General features: G+C 35.0%; 1 protein-coding gene across 4 annotated transcripts in view; it reads right to left on the bottom strand.

Annotated features, from left to right (window-relative positions):
- EYS (eyes shut homolog) overlaps nt 1–18214 on the bottom strand; it is a 789226-nt gene that overhangs the window by 324114 nt on the left and 446898 nt on the right. For all 4 annotated transcript variants that reach the window (XM_038131819.1, XM_038131820.1, XM_038131818.1 and 1 more), the window contains 2 exons: nt 16372–16496; nt 12832–13084 (listed from right to left, as the gene is read on the bottom strand). In XM_038131819.1, the coding sequence (XP_037987747.1) occupies nt 12832–13084; nt 16372–16496 (378 nt within the window). The remainder of the gene's footprint in view (nt 1–12831; nt 13085–16371; nt 16497–18214) is intronic.

The raw sequence follows: 18214 nt of genomic DNA on the forward strand, positions 1-18214 counted from the left end.
CAAACTTTTTATGTTTGCTATATGGGAGACTTCCAGGAAAAAACCTCTCCCTTGGAATATTATTTTTTTACTAGATGGGAACTGGCAAGTTTAAAAGTATATTATTAAATAATCAGAACAATTAAAATAAGTACTCATTTTTTTACTTGTACCTTTGATAGATAGTTTATTCATTTATTCAATGGAAGTCTCACTTATGCACACAGTTGTACCACTTATGTTCAAATCTAGGTAAATATTTTAGTGAAGTCAACTGGTTACAAAGAAATATAATTCTAAAATGTATGAGACTTAAATACAACATTATTTACAGCTGAGAAAGAACAGATTATAATATGTACATATTTTTCTCATTTCTGAGCCTTTACTGACTCTCATATTAGTCATGATGAAGTAGGTTCAAGCTAGCAGTTACTGACACGAATTTAGAAATGCATATTGTAGCCAGTATTTTTAGATGTCTGAAATATTTCATAATGTGGTAAAGAAAGGAGGTTCTAGCTATCTTAAGACAACATACAAAGGACCAGAGCTGTTACTGAACTAAAGGCATGGCCCTGTTTATGTGTCTTTTCTGTATATTTCCAGCATTTATTTTACACAGTTACACAGCACAAATTAGCAACTCGATGATTTAAGAAGCAAAAAAAGATCTCCAAAATCCAGAAGACATATAAAAGATACTGTAACCATAATTATAAAAACTGAAAAGATAAAAAGAACTCTTTTCAGAAGTTGGGATGCTGGCTTTCGCAATGTTTTCTAATACTTCAAAATTCATAAATGTGCTAAGATGCCCCAAAGCACAAATTCCACCTTAAAAGATGGAAAGCCACAGCATTTAATTTTTTGAAAACCCAGGAATTTCTCTGAGTCCCAAGATGTCCAAACGATGTGTTTGTTCAAGTGCTTCACTGTGCTGCTGTGTCAGACATGTTAGTATGCTTTCGAAGAGAATAGAAACAAACAGGGCATGACTTTAAACTAGAAGGGTGTCTACAGCCATTTCTTTCCCATGGTCTCAAAGACCTCTCCTGTGACCCCAGCAGTAATTTGGGGATGTAGGCTGGAGTAGGCAGACAAACATAAACCCAAAGGTGACCAAGCAGACATAAAGGACATTGTGTTTCATTCTAAACCAAAATTCAATGCACAGTTTCTATGACAGTAGTGCCAATTCCTGATCAGCCATACTAGCTCATGGAAGAATAACTGAAACAAACAATCTGATTATCTAATATACACTCTGCCTGTAGAAGCAGCTCAAGTAAAATACAGTGAATTTATACTTAAGTGCTCCATACTCAATGTAGGTATAACTATCACTGCATACTGTGGCTGGAGGATTCAGATGGTTTTAATTCCTTAACCAGGAGCTGGCAATTCTAATACATATAACATGCCGTTAATATGAACAATCTAAATATTAAACAAAAGTTTGAGGGCTGAATTTCTAACCAAGCAATTCTTCCATTTTTATTTATGTGAGCTACTGATGTTCATCACCTGGACTATTGACCATATAGGAATGTTAATTCTGAATTTTTGCTAAGTCCTTGTCCTCACATAGTGTTTTATACAAAATTCCTGAAGCTACAATCTTTAAGTGAATGGAAGATAAACAACAGAGTTTAAGAGTTCTTTACTTGATCTTCAGAAAGTCTATTCAATGTGCAAAAAAATCCAGTGAGGTTACAGTGAAAAAAAACTCCCATAAGTAAGGAATTTTGGATGAGTCAGTATTATAGAACTTGGCTCTGTTTATCAGTCTTGAACAGGAACCTATCTTTCAATGTGATGGCTGTCCAGTAGTCTTAAATAAAAGCCGTAAGATTTAATGGTTCACAATTTTAGAGGTAAGGATTATAACTTAGCACCAGAGCATCACTGATACTCTATTTCCTTTCTACGTTTGATGTTAAGGAAAAAGGCAGAATATAAAAGGCAAACAACTACTAGAAGGAAAAAAAGCATAAATACAAGAATTAACTTAAGTAATAAGTAGAATAATAGACCTATCTGCTTCAATGAATGATATAGAAAAAAAATTAAATCCCTTCACTTCTTTCCCCCTATGGCCTTTTGATACAGACCAATGAAAAAATAAGTATAGTAAATGAAGTTCATTTCTAATCCCAATAATTAAATTCTTAGTTTATATTCCTTAATTTTGAAATTCAAGATTTTTTATTTCAAAGAACTAAAATAAATTCAATACAAAATAAATATTTTTTGGCCGTAAAGAACCTGTGTTGTAACCACATTCACATAAATCTAGTCAGCATGTGAATCTTGTTTACCAGATGTCATATAGCCACAGCTAAAAGCTGCAGTTGAGCGTCTAAACAGGTACTGATTCTCCCTCTTCCAATTATTATAAGTACTCATGGAGAAATAGGTGGGCTAATCAGATGCAATGCATCTTGGAAGAGTTCTATATTTTTGGAGGCTGATAGTCTTTCAGATTTGGAAGTCATTATATTTCTAAAGGTCTGAAACATACTCTACTTACATGAAAAGTGTTTGCAGAAGCCACAGAAGCCACAAACAAAATAACTGAAACAGCTGGTGGCCATGGTTAAATTCCAGAGGAAATACTAGAGCATTACATAATATGAAGTTTGAAATGTGCCCTTCAGAATAAGAAACATGTAGCAGATTGTCCAGTATCAGAGACTTTTCTCTTCAACAGAGGAAAAAAATGTATACTCTCTAGTTCTTACCCCTCCAATCAAACACAAACACTAACAGTCATGCTGAGTTTAATTATTTAAAGAATGTTTAAAATATTTTTTATATTGAGGTGTATAAAAAAAATCTAATTTCCTTCCATACCACTAGTAATTGTCTGTCTTTTGTTTAAAATTCCACTTCCCTCAAAACTTCTATTTTACAGTATAAAAACAATTAAATTCCTCTCACCAATTAAAAAAATATTTTTACTAATATTTACAAAGATAAATATATTCAGAATAATTCATTAAAATTGATGATTTTCAAGTGGTCTTTGGAATCCAGAGAGGTCCCAGTTAACTGGAAACTAGAAAATGTTGTCCTGGTTTTCAAGGAGGACCCTGGAAACTACAGGCCTGTCAGTCTCACTTCAATGCCCGCTAAAATAATGGAAAATACAATTCTAGTATTGAAAAACACATGGAGGACAACACAGTCATCAGTCACAGCCAGCAGGGTCTCATGAATGGGGAGTCCTGCTTATAAAACTTGATTTCCTTCTAAGACAGGGTAACTCACCTAGTTATATAGGGAAGCCATTAGGTGTAATATTTTTGGACTTCAGCAAACCTTTTCATACTGTCCCTCATTGTATCCTTCTGGACCAAATGTCCAGCATTCATCTGGATAATCGTGGTGTACTATGGGTGAGAAATTGGCTTCAGAATTTAAAGACACAGTGTTACCTATGATAGAAGCACAACTGGAACAGAATTGCTGTTCTGTGTAAGGAAAATTATTCTTTCAGTCCTACTTATATCCTGAAAGACTGGATAGGAACTAATAATTCTGAAGTGACTACCTGCAGTATATTTTATCCCCTGTAAACTTTTCTGACTTAATTATTGTGATACTAAATAAATTATGAACAGCAAATAGTTCTCAAAGGTCATTCTCAAATTATTCTTTTAAAATTAATAGTGTAAAACCTGTTTATGATACACACAATGACTGAACTGCCATATGATTTAGTGTTTGTGACACTTTAAACTGCAGCATTTCTTTGGTATTTGAATATATGACAGTTTGCTAAAAATCAAATCATGATCTAAGTAAGGATTAACAATCTTGCACCTGCCCAGCTTGGAAGAAAAAAAGAACGTTTCCAATAAAGCATGCCAAGATAGACTAAATAATTTTTTTTTTCTTTAGCCCACAAAACAGAAAACAGTGACTGAAAAGCTGTAAGAGACAAACTTTAGATGGAGAGCAGACTTTTCCAGCACATAAGAACAATGAAAAATTTTTCATTTGGTATATTCTAAATCTATTTAGATATGCAGAATAGGCATAGCCTTTCTCTTCTGCAAACAAGCACTTAGCAACTGCTTAGTTATATATAAATGGACAGTGTTAGGAACAGTCATTTAAAGGTATTTAAGGCATCTCTAATTTCTAAAGCAGACCTAAGACAACAAAAACTTGAGAGAAATTGCTCCAGCTCCACATTGTGTACTTACTAACAGTGAAAAATGTGTTGTGCCTTTCTTTTCAAGAAGAAGAAAAAAAGAAAAGATAGATATGAAAAATTGCTTGGAGGCCAAGCCAAGTCACAGGGCAGCTTACTGTTAATCAGGCACAATTATCTCAAGAGTATTGAGTAAGCAGTTTAATCTTTGTGACATGTTGACCCATGTGACATCAAAAGAAAAAGTAGGATTGGCTTATGAAGTCATTTTATGATTTCCATAACTACACATAAAGATTTACTGGCTACCTGAAATAACACAAACCCTCTGGTCAAAAGTTTGAGGCGCAGAAGCTACTGTTGCTCACAACTCTACAAAGCTGTTAAAATTTGAGATAATGAGAAAAAACAGTGAGGCAACATGACACACTGTAGTAGGGATACTGCTTTACTCGTGTGAAGCTATCACCTCTTGCTTCCACCAGAGTAAATATGGAAAATTTTAAGACTGATACATTGACAGAAGCTGAGGGGTACCCAGCTGAGGGGTACCCAGGAAGGAACTTTATTTTTCTTCAGGCCAATAATATGTATTATTTCAAGTCTTGTTCCTAAACATGTCATCCTGAATATCCTATCCCCTGTTACCTCACCGTGTATACATTTGTTTTGTCTTGTCCTGACCCTACAATGTTCCCCATCCATCTATGTCATATGATTTCTCTTTTTTACCCTCCCCATCCTCCAACTCACTTCATTGCAAACACATATCATAGCATTTTGGAAGATTTGGGTTTTTTCCTTCTTTTATTTTCCAAAGCACACTAACCTGTTTACATCTGTACATATATGACTGATTTGAGAACAAATCCAAGACTTACAGATAATGGTTAGCCAACAGTTCCTCTATTCTACAGTAATGTCCATGTAAGCAGAGATCCCAAGCCAAGGAAAATAATTATTTTCCTTTTTTTTTTTTTTTTTTCCTCTGAGCAGGAATTCATATTATCTAAACTTCACTACAGGTCAAGTTTGCTGAGATCTTGATACAGAACTAGAGACCTTGCACTAGAATCCAATAATGCAACCCTCCTGTGGTGCTCCTCTCTTCAGTTCAGATCCCAACTACTATCAGAGCTTACCACTGCCAGTGAGCAGCTACTCACTCAAGGGAGTCATACAGGAACCTCTCGACTTCCTCCACCAAGATGAAGAAAAAACTGAACTGACAGTGTTTACACTTCCTGAATGCTGCTAAATCATCCCTAAGGATTGCTTAACTCCAGGGAATGTAACAGTGCCTCTGAGGAGCAATCTATGCATTTGGGATACTTGTCATATTATACCAAATAGTAGTTTTTTCAAATAAATAATAAGAGAAAGACTTATTCGGAAGTTTTCATGACTCTAAAATCCCTTCTTATTTTAAACTGCAGAAGTTGATCATTATGATTTATTTTCAATATATTCAAAATAAGATTTAAGAGCAAAGCATAAGTAATTCAATTACTGTTCCGAAATGTAAATGCAAAGTGTGAGGTACATGGAACACTTCATATCTTTTATTTGCTATTCTTCAAAGAAAAGTAATCCTAATTGTTTTAGGCTCCTTAGAACCCACTTCACAAATGGCATTTTAAGATTTTCAAAACAGTACACTTGCTATGCCGATGAATGTTAGCCCACATGTTACATAGTTTGGTTGGTTCAAAAATCTACAATACAAATCAATCTTTGCATAGAATGCTGATAGTATTCGAAAAATCAAGGCAAATCATTTTAGTTACAGGCAAAAAAAAGCATCCCTAACCCAGAAATACTTGTACTAGTCAATGTATTTTTTGTTGGTTTGTGTTTGTTTTTATTTGGTTGGTTTTTTCCAATCATATGGAAGTTAACTATGTCTGTAGGAAGTTTCTTAGAATAATATTTTTCAAACATAGAATATGCTATTGAATATTTCCCTGTTCCCGGAGTAGATGATGCTCATAGATCTCACCGGCTTTGAAACTCCAAATGACAGGAGATACTGAGTGGCATAAATACTGTTCTCAAATTACCTCATACCTGAAACTCAACATCTGCTGCCATTGGCAGGTATGCCACGAGTTTTATTCCCAATATCATGATTCTTTCTGCTTTAAAGTAGCTGGGAATATTGAGCACAATGAACTTCTGAGCAGATGGACAATGCATAGCCTAGAAGACATTTAGATAATACTAGAACATTTTTGATGATTAGAAAGCAGAAGATATTTGTCAGCTCAAAAGGGAGTTTAAATTTATTTTGATACAGAAATCTAGAAATATCAAATTATGTATAGTTTTTAAATGAAAGTTTTATGTCTTAATTTTTTTCTTGTTGTGACAGCCATTTACATGGAATTACTACAGATTTTCCTATATACCTGGCTGGCTTAGAAGTCTGAGCACAAAGCAATCAGAGTAAAAAATACACTTAAAAGTTGCAGACTATCAAAATGCTTTTGCCTGCAGGGCAGCAGGTTGCACTTAAGTAAAACCAGAAGTAGGTCAGGCTTGTGATTACTCTTCTAGGTCTTCTTTATCAGAACTCTAGGGAAAATGACTGCTTGTGAAAGACATCTGGAAAGTTACCAAGTTCAAGCTTCTAGCAGTTACAAATAAAGTGCAAATAATGGATCAGTGTTCAAAGCACTCACTTTGCATGAAATTCCATGCTAACTAACCTACATAGCTAGTAACTTCACTATGTCAAAAGTAATTACCTTCTTGATGTGGCAGATATAATAACATGTGTTTAAAAACAGCATATGATTACAGATACTGAGAACAGGGAAATTACAATGTAATGAATAGTAATGTCTGGCCGAACTGATGAAAGACAAAGCTTAAAGAGAGTGATGATAAATCCAGTGAATATAACATAAACAATTCAATATGATAAAGACAGATTAGGAGGCAAAGGCATCATGTAGTTTCAACATTTTTCAGAAACCAAGTGTACCCTGCTGTAATTGAATAGAACTTGATTAAGGAGAAAGCTGAAAAAGCATTACATTATAAAGAAAAGCAGTGCATAAAATGCAAAACCCTGAAATTTGCTTATGCTAGGGGTGTTTTAACCAATAATGTAATCAAAATTGGAATTTTTGCAGAGCAAGATTTTAAACAAAATAATACTGAACATGAAGAGCTTTATATTAATGTACCAATATGACTATTAGTGATATGTTCAGAACATATTTCATATTTTAGGCAGTCTTAAAGGAAATAATGAAATATTGAACACAGGCTGTGAAAGAAGGTGACTCAATAGAGGGATGAAAATCCACTTCAGTAAAGTATTTGTTTAATGTATGTTTTTCTCCATAAATAATGGAAGTCAATCCAGTTAGCTGCTGTGTAGTAGCAGATGTGTTAACATTCATGTCTGGTTCTGCCGGGTTTTGTCTTTCAAATGTCTTTGTGAGCTCTATGATGCACATACATTACAAAAACAGAACATTCAAAGCAATATTCAATTCCTTTGCCAAAACCAAAATTACAAAGAAGCAGAATAGTATATATTAAGGAAAGGAGAAAAGTTTGCATCCTATCCCAGAGCAGACATCTAAAGCAGATGGTGCGATTTTTCTTCATTTGTTACAGGGATATAGTTTACACAGATTAATGAATGGATAGCTATAGGTAAGATGAATCCCACTCTTGGTGACTAACTAGATACTTGCATAGAAGTAAATTCTAAGAGTCTTTATAAACAATGTTAGAAAGGCAATAGTGTCCTAACCATTACATGGTACCACAGAATCCCAGGATAACTGAGGTTTGAAGGGACCGCTGTAGTTTATCTAATTTAACCTCACCTGCTCACAGTAGGGTCAGCTACAACAGGTTTCCCAGGACATTGTTCAATTCAGTTCTAAATATCTCCAAGGATGTAAACTGCAATCCGTCTGGACAACTTGTTTCAGTGCTTGGCTGCCATAACAGGAAAGAAGGAAGAGAAAGAAAGAAGTAAGGAAAGAAAGAAGGAAAGAAAGAAAGAAGGAAAGAAGGAAGAGAAAGAAAGAAGGAAAGAAAGAAGGAAAGAAAGAAGGAAAGAAAGAAGGAAAGAAAGAAGGAAAGAAGGAAAGAAGGAAGGAAGGAAAGAAAGAAAGAAAGAAAGAAAGAAAAAGAAAGAAAGAAAGAAAGAAAGAAAGAAAGAAAGAAAGAAAGAAAGAAAGAAAGAAAGAAAGAAAGAAAGAAAGAAAGAAAGAAAGAAAGAAAGAAAGAAAGAAAGAAAGAAAGAAAGAAAGAAAAGAAAGAAAGAAAGAAAGAAAGAAAGAAAGAAAGAAAGAAAGAAAGAAAGAAAGAAAGAAAGAAAGAAAGAAAGAAAGAAAGAAAGAAAGAAAGAAAGAAAGAAAGAAAGAAAGAAAAGAAAGAAAGTTCCCTGCATTCAATTTTTGCTTCTTGGGCAATTACTCACTGGCAGATCTTGGGAAACTGAAAAAGTCATACAGAATTTCACAGTGTGCTAACAGACATATGATTAAGAACTTAGGTCATTCCCTCTGGTTACATGAAAGCATTTCTATAATAAGAAATATTTTTGTCCTAAGAATAAATGTATTTACAAAACATTATTTACCACAAGCAATGTCATGGCAGTGAAAAAGCACACCTGGAGACCAGATCAAAAAATATATTTTTCTGCCAGATAGATCTCATCTCTCATAGCCCTTTTCTAGAGATCCCTGCTACTCTAAGGTATCTTAGAGGTTGCTGTAATGTATCTACTGATTGTCATATAAGAATAGCTATTCTAAAATATATGAAAAGTACGTAGTACCCATTTTTCAGAGATTGCAAGTTATCTGGGTGGGTCATTTTTTTTTTTTCTCTCAAGTTTTACTACAAAGGTTATTAACAAATACACAAAATCTGTAATTATAGGCGAGTACAACAGGTTTAACAGCTTGACACGTTTCTTCTACTATGGATTGTGTATTAAAGATCCTACTCATCCAAAAGCATTTCTCACTTAGCTTTTTAATAGTCTTATTTCTTCCCATAAAAAAGACATAGATTTGCTTATGTATCAACGCAAGGGCAGCTATTACTTTTGGGGATGCGTTGTTGTTTCTTTTCTATTGTTTTCCACTATAAAACCCAATCAAATGAACAAAACTCCCCAAAACAACAACAACAGCAGCAACAAAAAATGCAAATAAAATTCCTTTTAGGTCATATCATGATCAGTTGGAAATTCATAGTGGTATGCTCAGACAGCTTGACCTCTTGATTACAGGCACAGTATCAGGAGGCAGTTCTGGCAGCATGAATTTGATGTGTGTATTTATGTATGTGTACCAAGAATGAAATCTATTTAGACAAGCATTCACAGGAAAATAACTGTATTCTATACCCCACAAAAATGGTTTATTTGTCTTTTGGCACCTTTATACATATCTTTCCTGGTCTAGAAATACTTTTTCCCCCCTAAGTGCTTTAAATCAATGATATAAAGTCATTTTTTTTCCAACACAAACCCTCAAGCAAAGAATGAAAAGCAAAAAAACCCTAAAAACCTCTCCTCAGCTTTATGGGTATTCATTCTGTTTTATAAAAGTACAGTATAAAATTGTAGACCAAACCAATCAATATTCCCTAATACTTTATTCCAGAATTCATATATTTTCCTGTGTCCTTTTAATTCCCTGAATTTATTTCTGAAATGTTGCAATGTTCTAAAAGTAGTACTGATTTTAAAAAATGCAGCCATCATTTGTCTCATTGTGAGATGAGAAGTGGCAAGTTAAGTGTACGTACAAAAAAATATTACCTTAAAAGAGATACACTTTTGTCTGTACCTATTTTACATTAAAAATGTTGATTATACTTATATACTATATACTCATATACTATAACCTATACTATAATAGTATAACTATATACTCAAGAGGTAGAAATACCTCCTGAGTTTATATCTAAGTATGAGGAAAGGAACATCTGAAATCCTGAAAAGATTATTGCAGTGAGGTGAGACTTGAGTTGCTGATCCTGTCAGCATTATAGCAGCCTCCAACCTGCTTCTCTATTGATCAAGTAGCCTGTGTGGCAGAAGGTGAGGAATAGCCATGTTTGTCAGGTATGGCAGCAGGCGCCATATCAGCTGCTGGCAGGCGACAATAAATTTCTTCCAAGCACCTGACAGACACTTTTATCTTTGTATAAAAACACCCCACCACCCCAAAAAGGTTCTCTGAATAGAAATGAGGAACTTGACAGAACACCAGCTGATAAAGGCCAGAACCTACTCCACTGCAGATGTACTGTGCAGTCCAGGTAACAGGGCGTACTCATGAGTTCTTCATCAGGCACAGCAGTCATTTGTTTCAGTACAGTAAAGCTAATATACTTGTATAAGGCACAACTTGAAGCAGGATAACAGGTATGTAAAAATAAATGGTTTGTCATTAAAATTTTACAAACTTCTGTTTGCACATCAGTGACTTGTGTGGCAGTGGGGTTTTGAAGTAAGTTTGTTTAAGAAATTGTTTAAAATGTTGTGATGGTTTTTTCCTATTCCCCCCTGTTCAGCTTTCCTAATAGTCTCTCCCTAAAGTTGTTTACCACCTGTCTTCCCACCTTTTCCTATGTCAGTTCTGGTATTTCCAGATCCTTCCCTGTCCATCCTCCAAACCCTTCCCCTGCAGCTTGTCTGTCATTATTTGCTACACCCATTTATCTAGAAGATTTGCTGCCAGCTATGATATTTCCCTTCACTCATCGGTATGCATTCTTCCCTTCCCCTTCCTTATTGGTTTTATGTTTATGTATAATCCCTCACGCTCCTCCTGTCTAGGCCTTCATTATTTGTTAGGCAGTCTCCTCCCAGGAGACAGCACCCCCTTAAAACCTGCCGTTTTTCTCTGCTTCGTGCCCTTTTGCCTCTGTCTCCCCTTCGAGCTGCTGCACACGTACCGCTCCCTGCACAAGGTGGAATAAAGACAGTTTGGAGACGCAAGCAAGGGGTCCTTCCTTCTTTCCTTTGCCTCAATCCATCAACGTGGGTCCATACTTATTGGCCCCTTGTTGGTTCGGTACCTCAGCCTGTGGCTGAACCGCGATCCCGCCTGCTGGTGGGTGGGGCAGGGAGCGGCCACTCCTGATGCGCGCGGGGGGAAAGGGGGTTGGAGCTATTGGGCGACCAGCATCACCCCCTCCTCCTGCAAACAGGGCGTGGCGTCAGACTTGTGCCAATAAAACCAAGTAGGATATCTCATCATTAGGGTATTCAAACAATGACAACTTTTCAATATCCATCAGTAACTTTATACCTGAAGGTTTTGTAGGGAGAGGGTATACATAAGAGCACTTGATCAGATTGTTTTAAAAACATTTTCAGAGTCTCACTTTTATGAATAGATGTGTCTTGAGCTCAGAACTACTGTTAACTGTGTCAGTGAAAAGTAGTTCTTGAGATACACTACTCAGCTGAATGTTTCAGAAAGTACCCTGATTTCATGAACGACAGATCTCCATGTCTGGATCATGCAGTTTTGTCTCCGGTATTAGCTGAATTTCCTCTGTTGTCAGCCATTTAACATTACCTAATCATTTTGTCAAGTTTATGAGTCTCTCTTTAAAGAACATAAGTGATGAAATTTATGATTGTAAAGAGACAGTGTTTGAAGGAAAATAGTCAGACAAAATCAATCAAAAAATGGGATGTGAGTATGTGGTTCTTGTGAAGGAAAAGGCAGAACAAACAGTTCAGTCAATCAATCACTCAATCAGTCAATCCCAAGAGAATTCTGTATACCAAAACCCAACATTCTCTGTAACTCATTTACCCAAATAAAAAACAAAACTAACAAAAAAAAAAAAAAGAAAACAAAACCAAAAAAACCAAAAAAAAATTAAAAAAACAAACAAAAAACGCCTACCAAAACAACAAAACAGGACTCAGCTTATTTTTTATACAAGTAATCACTTTGAAGAAGTATATAAGCAAAAAATTCTGAAACTATCTGTAAAGAGAATGTCTGTGTAATCCTATTTTTAGTAAAGTGAAGAGGCCACAATGAACGTACAATCTCAATAATAAAATGTTGCACTTCTGTTACTTTTGACTTTTTTGCAAATGTTTTTAAAATACCAGGATAGGCAAGTTTTGTCTTCCCAAAAACATTGCTACAAACAATTAGAATGGCAGAGACTCTGAGAGGTTTGTCCAATATATTTTTTGTCTAAAAACATCTAGATGCACAGAAAAAGAAGCACTCAGAAAACATGTGAACTAGGGAAAAAGACTCAAAGTCCCCATGGAGTAAGGCAAATTATCTTTCTCTCCTGCTGACTAGCCAAGGAAGAAGGGAAGATTGGCATTAGAATCAGAGATTACTGAACACAATGTGAGGCATATGAAATTGTACACTCTGGAAAAATGAAAACCCAACTAAAAGAAAGTGGAGTTTTCCTTACTGGATGTGAAAGATACTGGGGAAAATTCTTTTGAGAGAAAAGAGTAATTTTGCAGTTAAATATAAATGCAATTAAGAAAGGATGTTGGAGTAAATACAATAAAAATAGAAGGAAATACATGAAATAAAAAAAAAAAACTTAATAATTAAAATTAATATATTTCCAATATTTTTACCACTTTAGAAGCATTAACAAGGAAAGAAGTTTGATATATGCATTGTTCAGAAGCTGTTTCTACTCACCTTGGGACACTTCTCCTGCATGTAAATCAGGAGAGACATGTTTAGACCAAAGTTCCATAGACACAGCCAGTGCTGATGGGAGGTCATTGTCTAAAATTTCAGCAGGAAACACTTCAGCCACTTCACTGAGAATTTTCTTGCTTTGGGGCATAGTAGGTAAACAGGTGATATTGTTTATTCCATCAACACAAAGAAACCCAGTGGAGCAGGAGTGTATAAGACAATCATTGTAATTAAGCTCACAGCTTCGTCCCTGAAAGAGTTTTCAAAAAAAAATATTTTTTTGAAGGCAATTTACATTTCACAGTGATATTAGTCACAATTATTGCTTTCTTTTGATTCTAAAATATTGTTTGCCTATATTAAGCTGTTTACACTTTCAAAAGGAAATATCATGTGGAAAATATTCTTTAACTAATTTAATAGTATAGTTGGCTGTTTTAAATTTTAACTTAGTGACATTTTGACTATGATTATCAAGAAAAATAATTTCTCTACAGACTTGTAATTCCAAAGACAATAGTGTTACCACTAATAAAAACTGGTTAAAATAATGATCTTCAGATAGAATGGAGGTTTAAAAAAGACTTTACAGAGGGCCTAGTTGTCTAAAAATCTATGGCTTGCTCTGACTTGCGAACTAATGTTCTTTCCTTTTGTACACTGCAGCCCATTGTTTGTTGTCTGTTGTTACCAAATCTGCACACAGCTCCCTATTAATACCTTGCATTCACAATAACACTTAGAAAAGAAAAAAATATAGTGGCAGTCTCAAATTGGACCAGGCATTCATTTCCCATTTTGCTATCAAGAGTAACAATTCATGGGAAGTCTGAAATATCCTCCCTAGTAATAAAGTAAAAATGATCATATTCAGTGGTCTGTAAAAAAGGCAAGGAATAATTATGTGAATTAAACGCATTCTTGAAGTGTGAAATAAATATATTCTGAAGTCAGTCCTGGGTTCATTTTATTTTCACTTCTGTTGCAATGAACTAATAGGCTACATGAAGGGAGACAGCTAACAGCTCTCCTAGAAGGATACTATATATTTGATAACTATTTAGAATACGTACGTTTCATCCCTGAAGACGTACATCTCTTACAATATATTGTCATGATATAATTTCTAACTGAATTTTCTCCTTCAACTGGAGCACATGTAAAAAGATCCAAGCCTTCTCTAAAGCTCAAAAAGCATGTCTCGTTACACACTTTCCTTCAGACAAATACTTAAAAAGTCTTTTATGTCTACTTGGCTAACTATTTACACAGAACTTGGGGCAACTTGTATTTTATGAGATCTCTGTCAACTCTATTATATTAATTTATGATATTAAGAAACAATAAGAAGGACAAGAGAGAGAAAGAAATGTAGACATGAAAACTGAAATTACTTCTTTTACAAGTAGTATAAATTATTCAGGATTTAAAACAGAAGAGGTTAAAATGATGGGTTTTGAGTAATTTTGATACTTTCATGTTTGTTTCAATCAACTTCTTAATTTGTTTTGGCAAGCAGACAAGCAATCTGGTAAATTCATGGCATCTTATAAAATCACTCACTGTGTCGGTATTCCAAAGCACAAAGGAAAAACAGCCCAATTAATATGTCAGTTTCCATGCATTTCCTTCTTGCTCTTTTCTAATTCCACACATAGAACAAATGATCAGTTTGAGCTGGCTCATAATCGTTCTTAATCCTATGAAACTTATGTTTCATTCTGACTTTCCTGTGACAGATTAGTACATTTTTATGACTACTACATTTAATGGCAAAGAGCATTTGATTGCGATTTTATGACTCATAGAAACAAAGCAGATGTGGATAACCTCCAGTGTGCATGAAGGGTACATTAAGTAGCCATAGATAAATTTGATAGCACTGAAAGTGCCTGTAAATGCTTTAACAGTTTCCATGCAGGGGGATGGAATCATTTAGCTTGTGCAGATTTGTATTTTAAAGTAGGTATATGTCTATAGATGGTTCCACTTTAAAAGTAAACACTTTGCTGACTATGCTTTTCTTCTGAAAATTTATGAGAGATTTCACAATCTATGCTTTATGATCCATACTTTGGGTAGCTGTACAGACACAGACTACAGAAGATTTACATACACACTCTAGTTGGAGTTCTTTGAATGCTTATTTCTCTGTGAGTTTTGCTGTTTCCCCTCCACACCTACTCATGCTTAGGAACCAGAACTGATTGGGACCTAACAAATGTACCTCTTGAGGTGTTTAGACCATAATTATTCTTATCCTTGACACTGAAGATAGGTATATTAAAAATGTTTCTGTGATGGTTCCCCCACCATGTTTTCTTACTTTTATATTCCTTCCCAAAGCATAGTGGAATTGGAGGGATGGAAGATGGAAAAATGAATAATGGAATAAAAAGCAAAGATGATACATCTTAAATTTCAGCTGCTTCAAAGGCTTGTTATTTTTCCTTCTGCAAAGGCTTGCTTGTTCTGCAACATACTGTACAATTAATACTCAAGCTATGTACAAATAGAAAAAACTGCCCCCGTGGGTCAAATATCTATGTAGCTCCATCATCAGTGAGCTATTAATGAATACTTTGGGAAGAAAACAGGAAGAAAACAAGCAGAGCTAGCATCTGGTAACTCACCTAATATACCATTCCAACTTTTGGCAATAAGTAAATCAAAGGTTCCCTGGGCCAGAGTAACATTCAGAAGAGTAATTTGAATAACAATTAATCTATCCTCCTTCTAACCCATTTTTGGCTTTATTTGTACTTCTGGTCTCTACAGTGTCACACAACGCTAACTTGTACCAATAAATTTTGAACAAATTGGAAAAAAAAATTCTCTAAACAGATTTTATTCTTTCTCTCTGGTGGTTTTATTTGGTATTCAGAATTTTTTTGGGGTTTTTTTTGGTGAGACGTAAATGGTACAAAAAATTGTGAACCTGATCTTCTCCATTACAGTTGTTCATGTAAGATAAACATAAATATTTAAGGAAAAAATGATATTATTGTAACATAAGGATTGAACTGTTTTCCATATAAAAAGACTATGGCCTTCAAGTGATGTATCCTTCATCACTACTTGACATTGTTCTGAAAGCCAATATGCTTTAGAGAAGACAAAAAGACAGCAGTGTGCCTGTGGGCACACTGTGCTCTGTGGGATTTATCAATGTTACTCATACTACTCTGTAAAATCCATCTTTCAAAAATGGTATTCATTTTTATGAGATAGTTTTTTGCTTCTGAGGATAGTTTGTCAGTAAATTTAGTCAGATTATTTGCATTGTTCAGATCCATTTTTACCTACTAAGCCTTTATGGTAAAATACAGACTTTACAAAACTGTAGACAAAGAGTCACTGGAACAGAGAGAAATTCCTGGTGAATTCCTTGAACAAAGCATATGTCACTTCTGTGATTCCATTTAGTTCAAGAAGTAGATCAACAATTCTCAGCAAGCTTAAAAAGAAAAAGTATTTTCTGTGCAATGGTGAACTGCCAGGTAAAAGGAAAGATAAGAAAGAATTTCAGCATCTCACCACAAATCCTGGCTTGCAAAAACAGGAATAACCAAAGCTGGGCTCCTTCTGAACACAGATACCATGTATGCAGGGGTTGGATATGCATTCATCAACATCCAACTCACAATGGAGGCCTTCCCACCCTGTCAGAAAAAAAAAAAAAAAAAAAAAAAAAAAAAAGCAAAGCAAAACAAACTTAAAGCAAGACTCATTAAAATCTACATCCATTTACTGAGTGTCAGTGGAACAAAGGTATGGGTAACTATCATCCATGCTCACATATACAGAGATATATGTTATGGGATGAATCTGAGCTTTTTTGAGCTGTGATTTCTCAGAGTACAAAAAAATGAAGGAAGAAAGTTAAAAAGAGAAACTCTGAGATTACTGTACCAGATCAATGAGGAGGACATTTTCTGAGCAAATACTTTGTGTTTGAACACTATGAGATTCTGCCTTCTCACAGTTCATTAGTCAGATTACCATAAATTTTATTGATATACATTTCTTACTAAAATCTCTTTTACAAGTAAGTACACCATAAATTAGAGGCTAAAATCTCATCTTGAAGCTGTGTTTTAGATCATGTAATTTAAGCCTGTCTCAAACTTGCTCCCTGTAGGCTAAGCTGAAATGGAATCAGTCCATTTGCTTGGTAAATACAAACCCAGAATTCTGTAAAATATGGCTAGTTAATGAAGAGCACCAGACTTTCTGAGATGATATTCCCACCACCCATTACAGATTTGTTTTTTCTGCATTTTACTATTTCTAAACAAACTAACAAAGAAAACCCAACAGCCCCACAAGTCCCCTAGCAGTCCTTGGCTCCTACAAATCTAGTTGCCGCTGTTTAGACTTTGCCTCAGAATATGCGTCAAATGGATTCACCTGTTCCATTCCAGTCTTGCTTTAGTTGCCCTGGTAGAAGAGCAGCCTGCCCAGTTAAAGACTTAACCATGAGCCCGTTCTTAGTTCCAGCAGCTGCTGTTGTTGCTTTTGAGCTGTCTGAGGTGCTGTTAGAACACAGTTTACATCTCTCCATGCTGCTTCTGCACCTGAACAGCCTGAAGCTGCAGGCACAGAACCTGAACATGCATCTATTATTTTAAAGGTATGGGGCCTGCTACTGGGACAATAGCTGACAAAATTCATGATCCATTACAAAATGCATTTGTCAGAGCTAAATCCATTCCCTTTCCTGGTATCACATGCTGTCACCACATGCTTCACTTTGTTCTCTGGAGGTTTTTGGAAAGCTGCAATCATCTGCCTTGTTCCTATTTCAGTCTTGGTACTATCCCTTTTCCATTTCATTAAATTACAACAGGGAATCTGTTGAGTGGTATATCAGACTATCTGCCCAATTGTTTCCCATTGTTGCCTTTATAGACCAAAAAGTCCTCAATCCCAGCTCCATATTTCTATAGGTGAAGCTAAGAAGAGAAATATAAGATCTATTATATGTGAACAGTCAAAGCCTGCAAAAAATGCCAATTTTTCCCCTAGGTATTTCTACTTTCTCTCTCTGGATGATATTTTTTTCTTCTAATCCCTTTCTTCAGATGTGCAACTTTGAAAAAAGTTATTCCTCTCAAAGGTTCCCGTGCCTCTCCAAATTCACCCCTTTTCAGAGCTGTAACCTTCTCATCTCTTCAGCCATTTTAGAGACTCAAATAACATTGAAAAATACTGTATTAATTAAAAAACCCCTCAAGATGTGTAAAAATTATACTTATATATACTTAATGTATGCAGTTTTTATTCTGTGTTTTTACCAAATGGAAAATGTGATTTACACCATTCACCCCTACTAACACATGGTATTATTTAAAGGAATATTAAACAAAGTCAGGGAGGT

Source organism: Motacilla alba, chromosome 3 (genome assembly GCF_015832195.1).
Source record: "Motacilla alba alba isolate MOTALB_02 chromosome 3, Motacilla_alba_V1.0_pri, whole genome shotgun sequence".
NCBI classification, from domain to species: domain Eukaryota; kingdom Metazoa; phylum Chordata; class Aves; order Passeriformes; family Motacillidae; genus Motacilla; species Motacilla alba.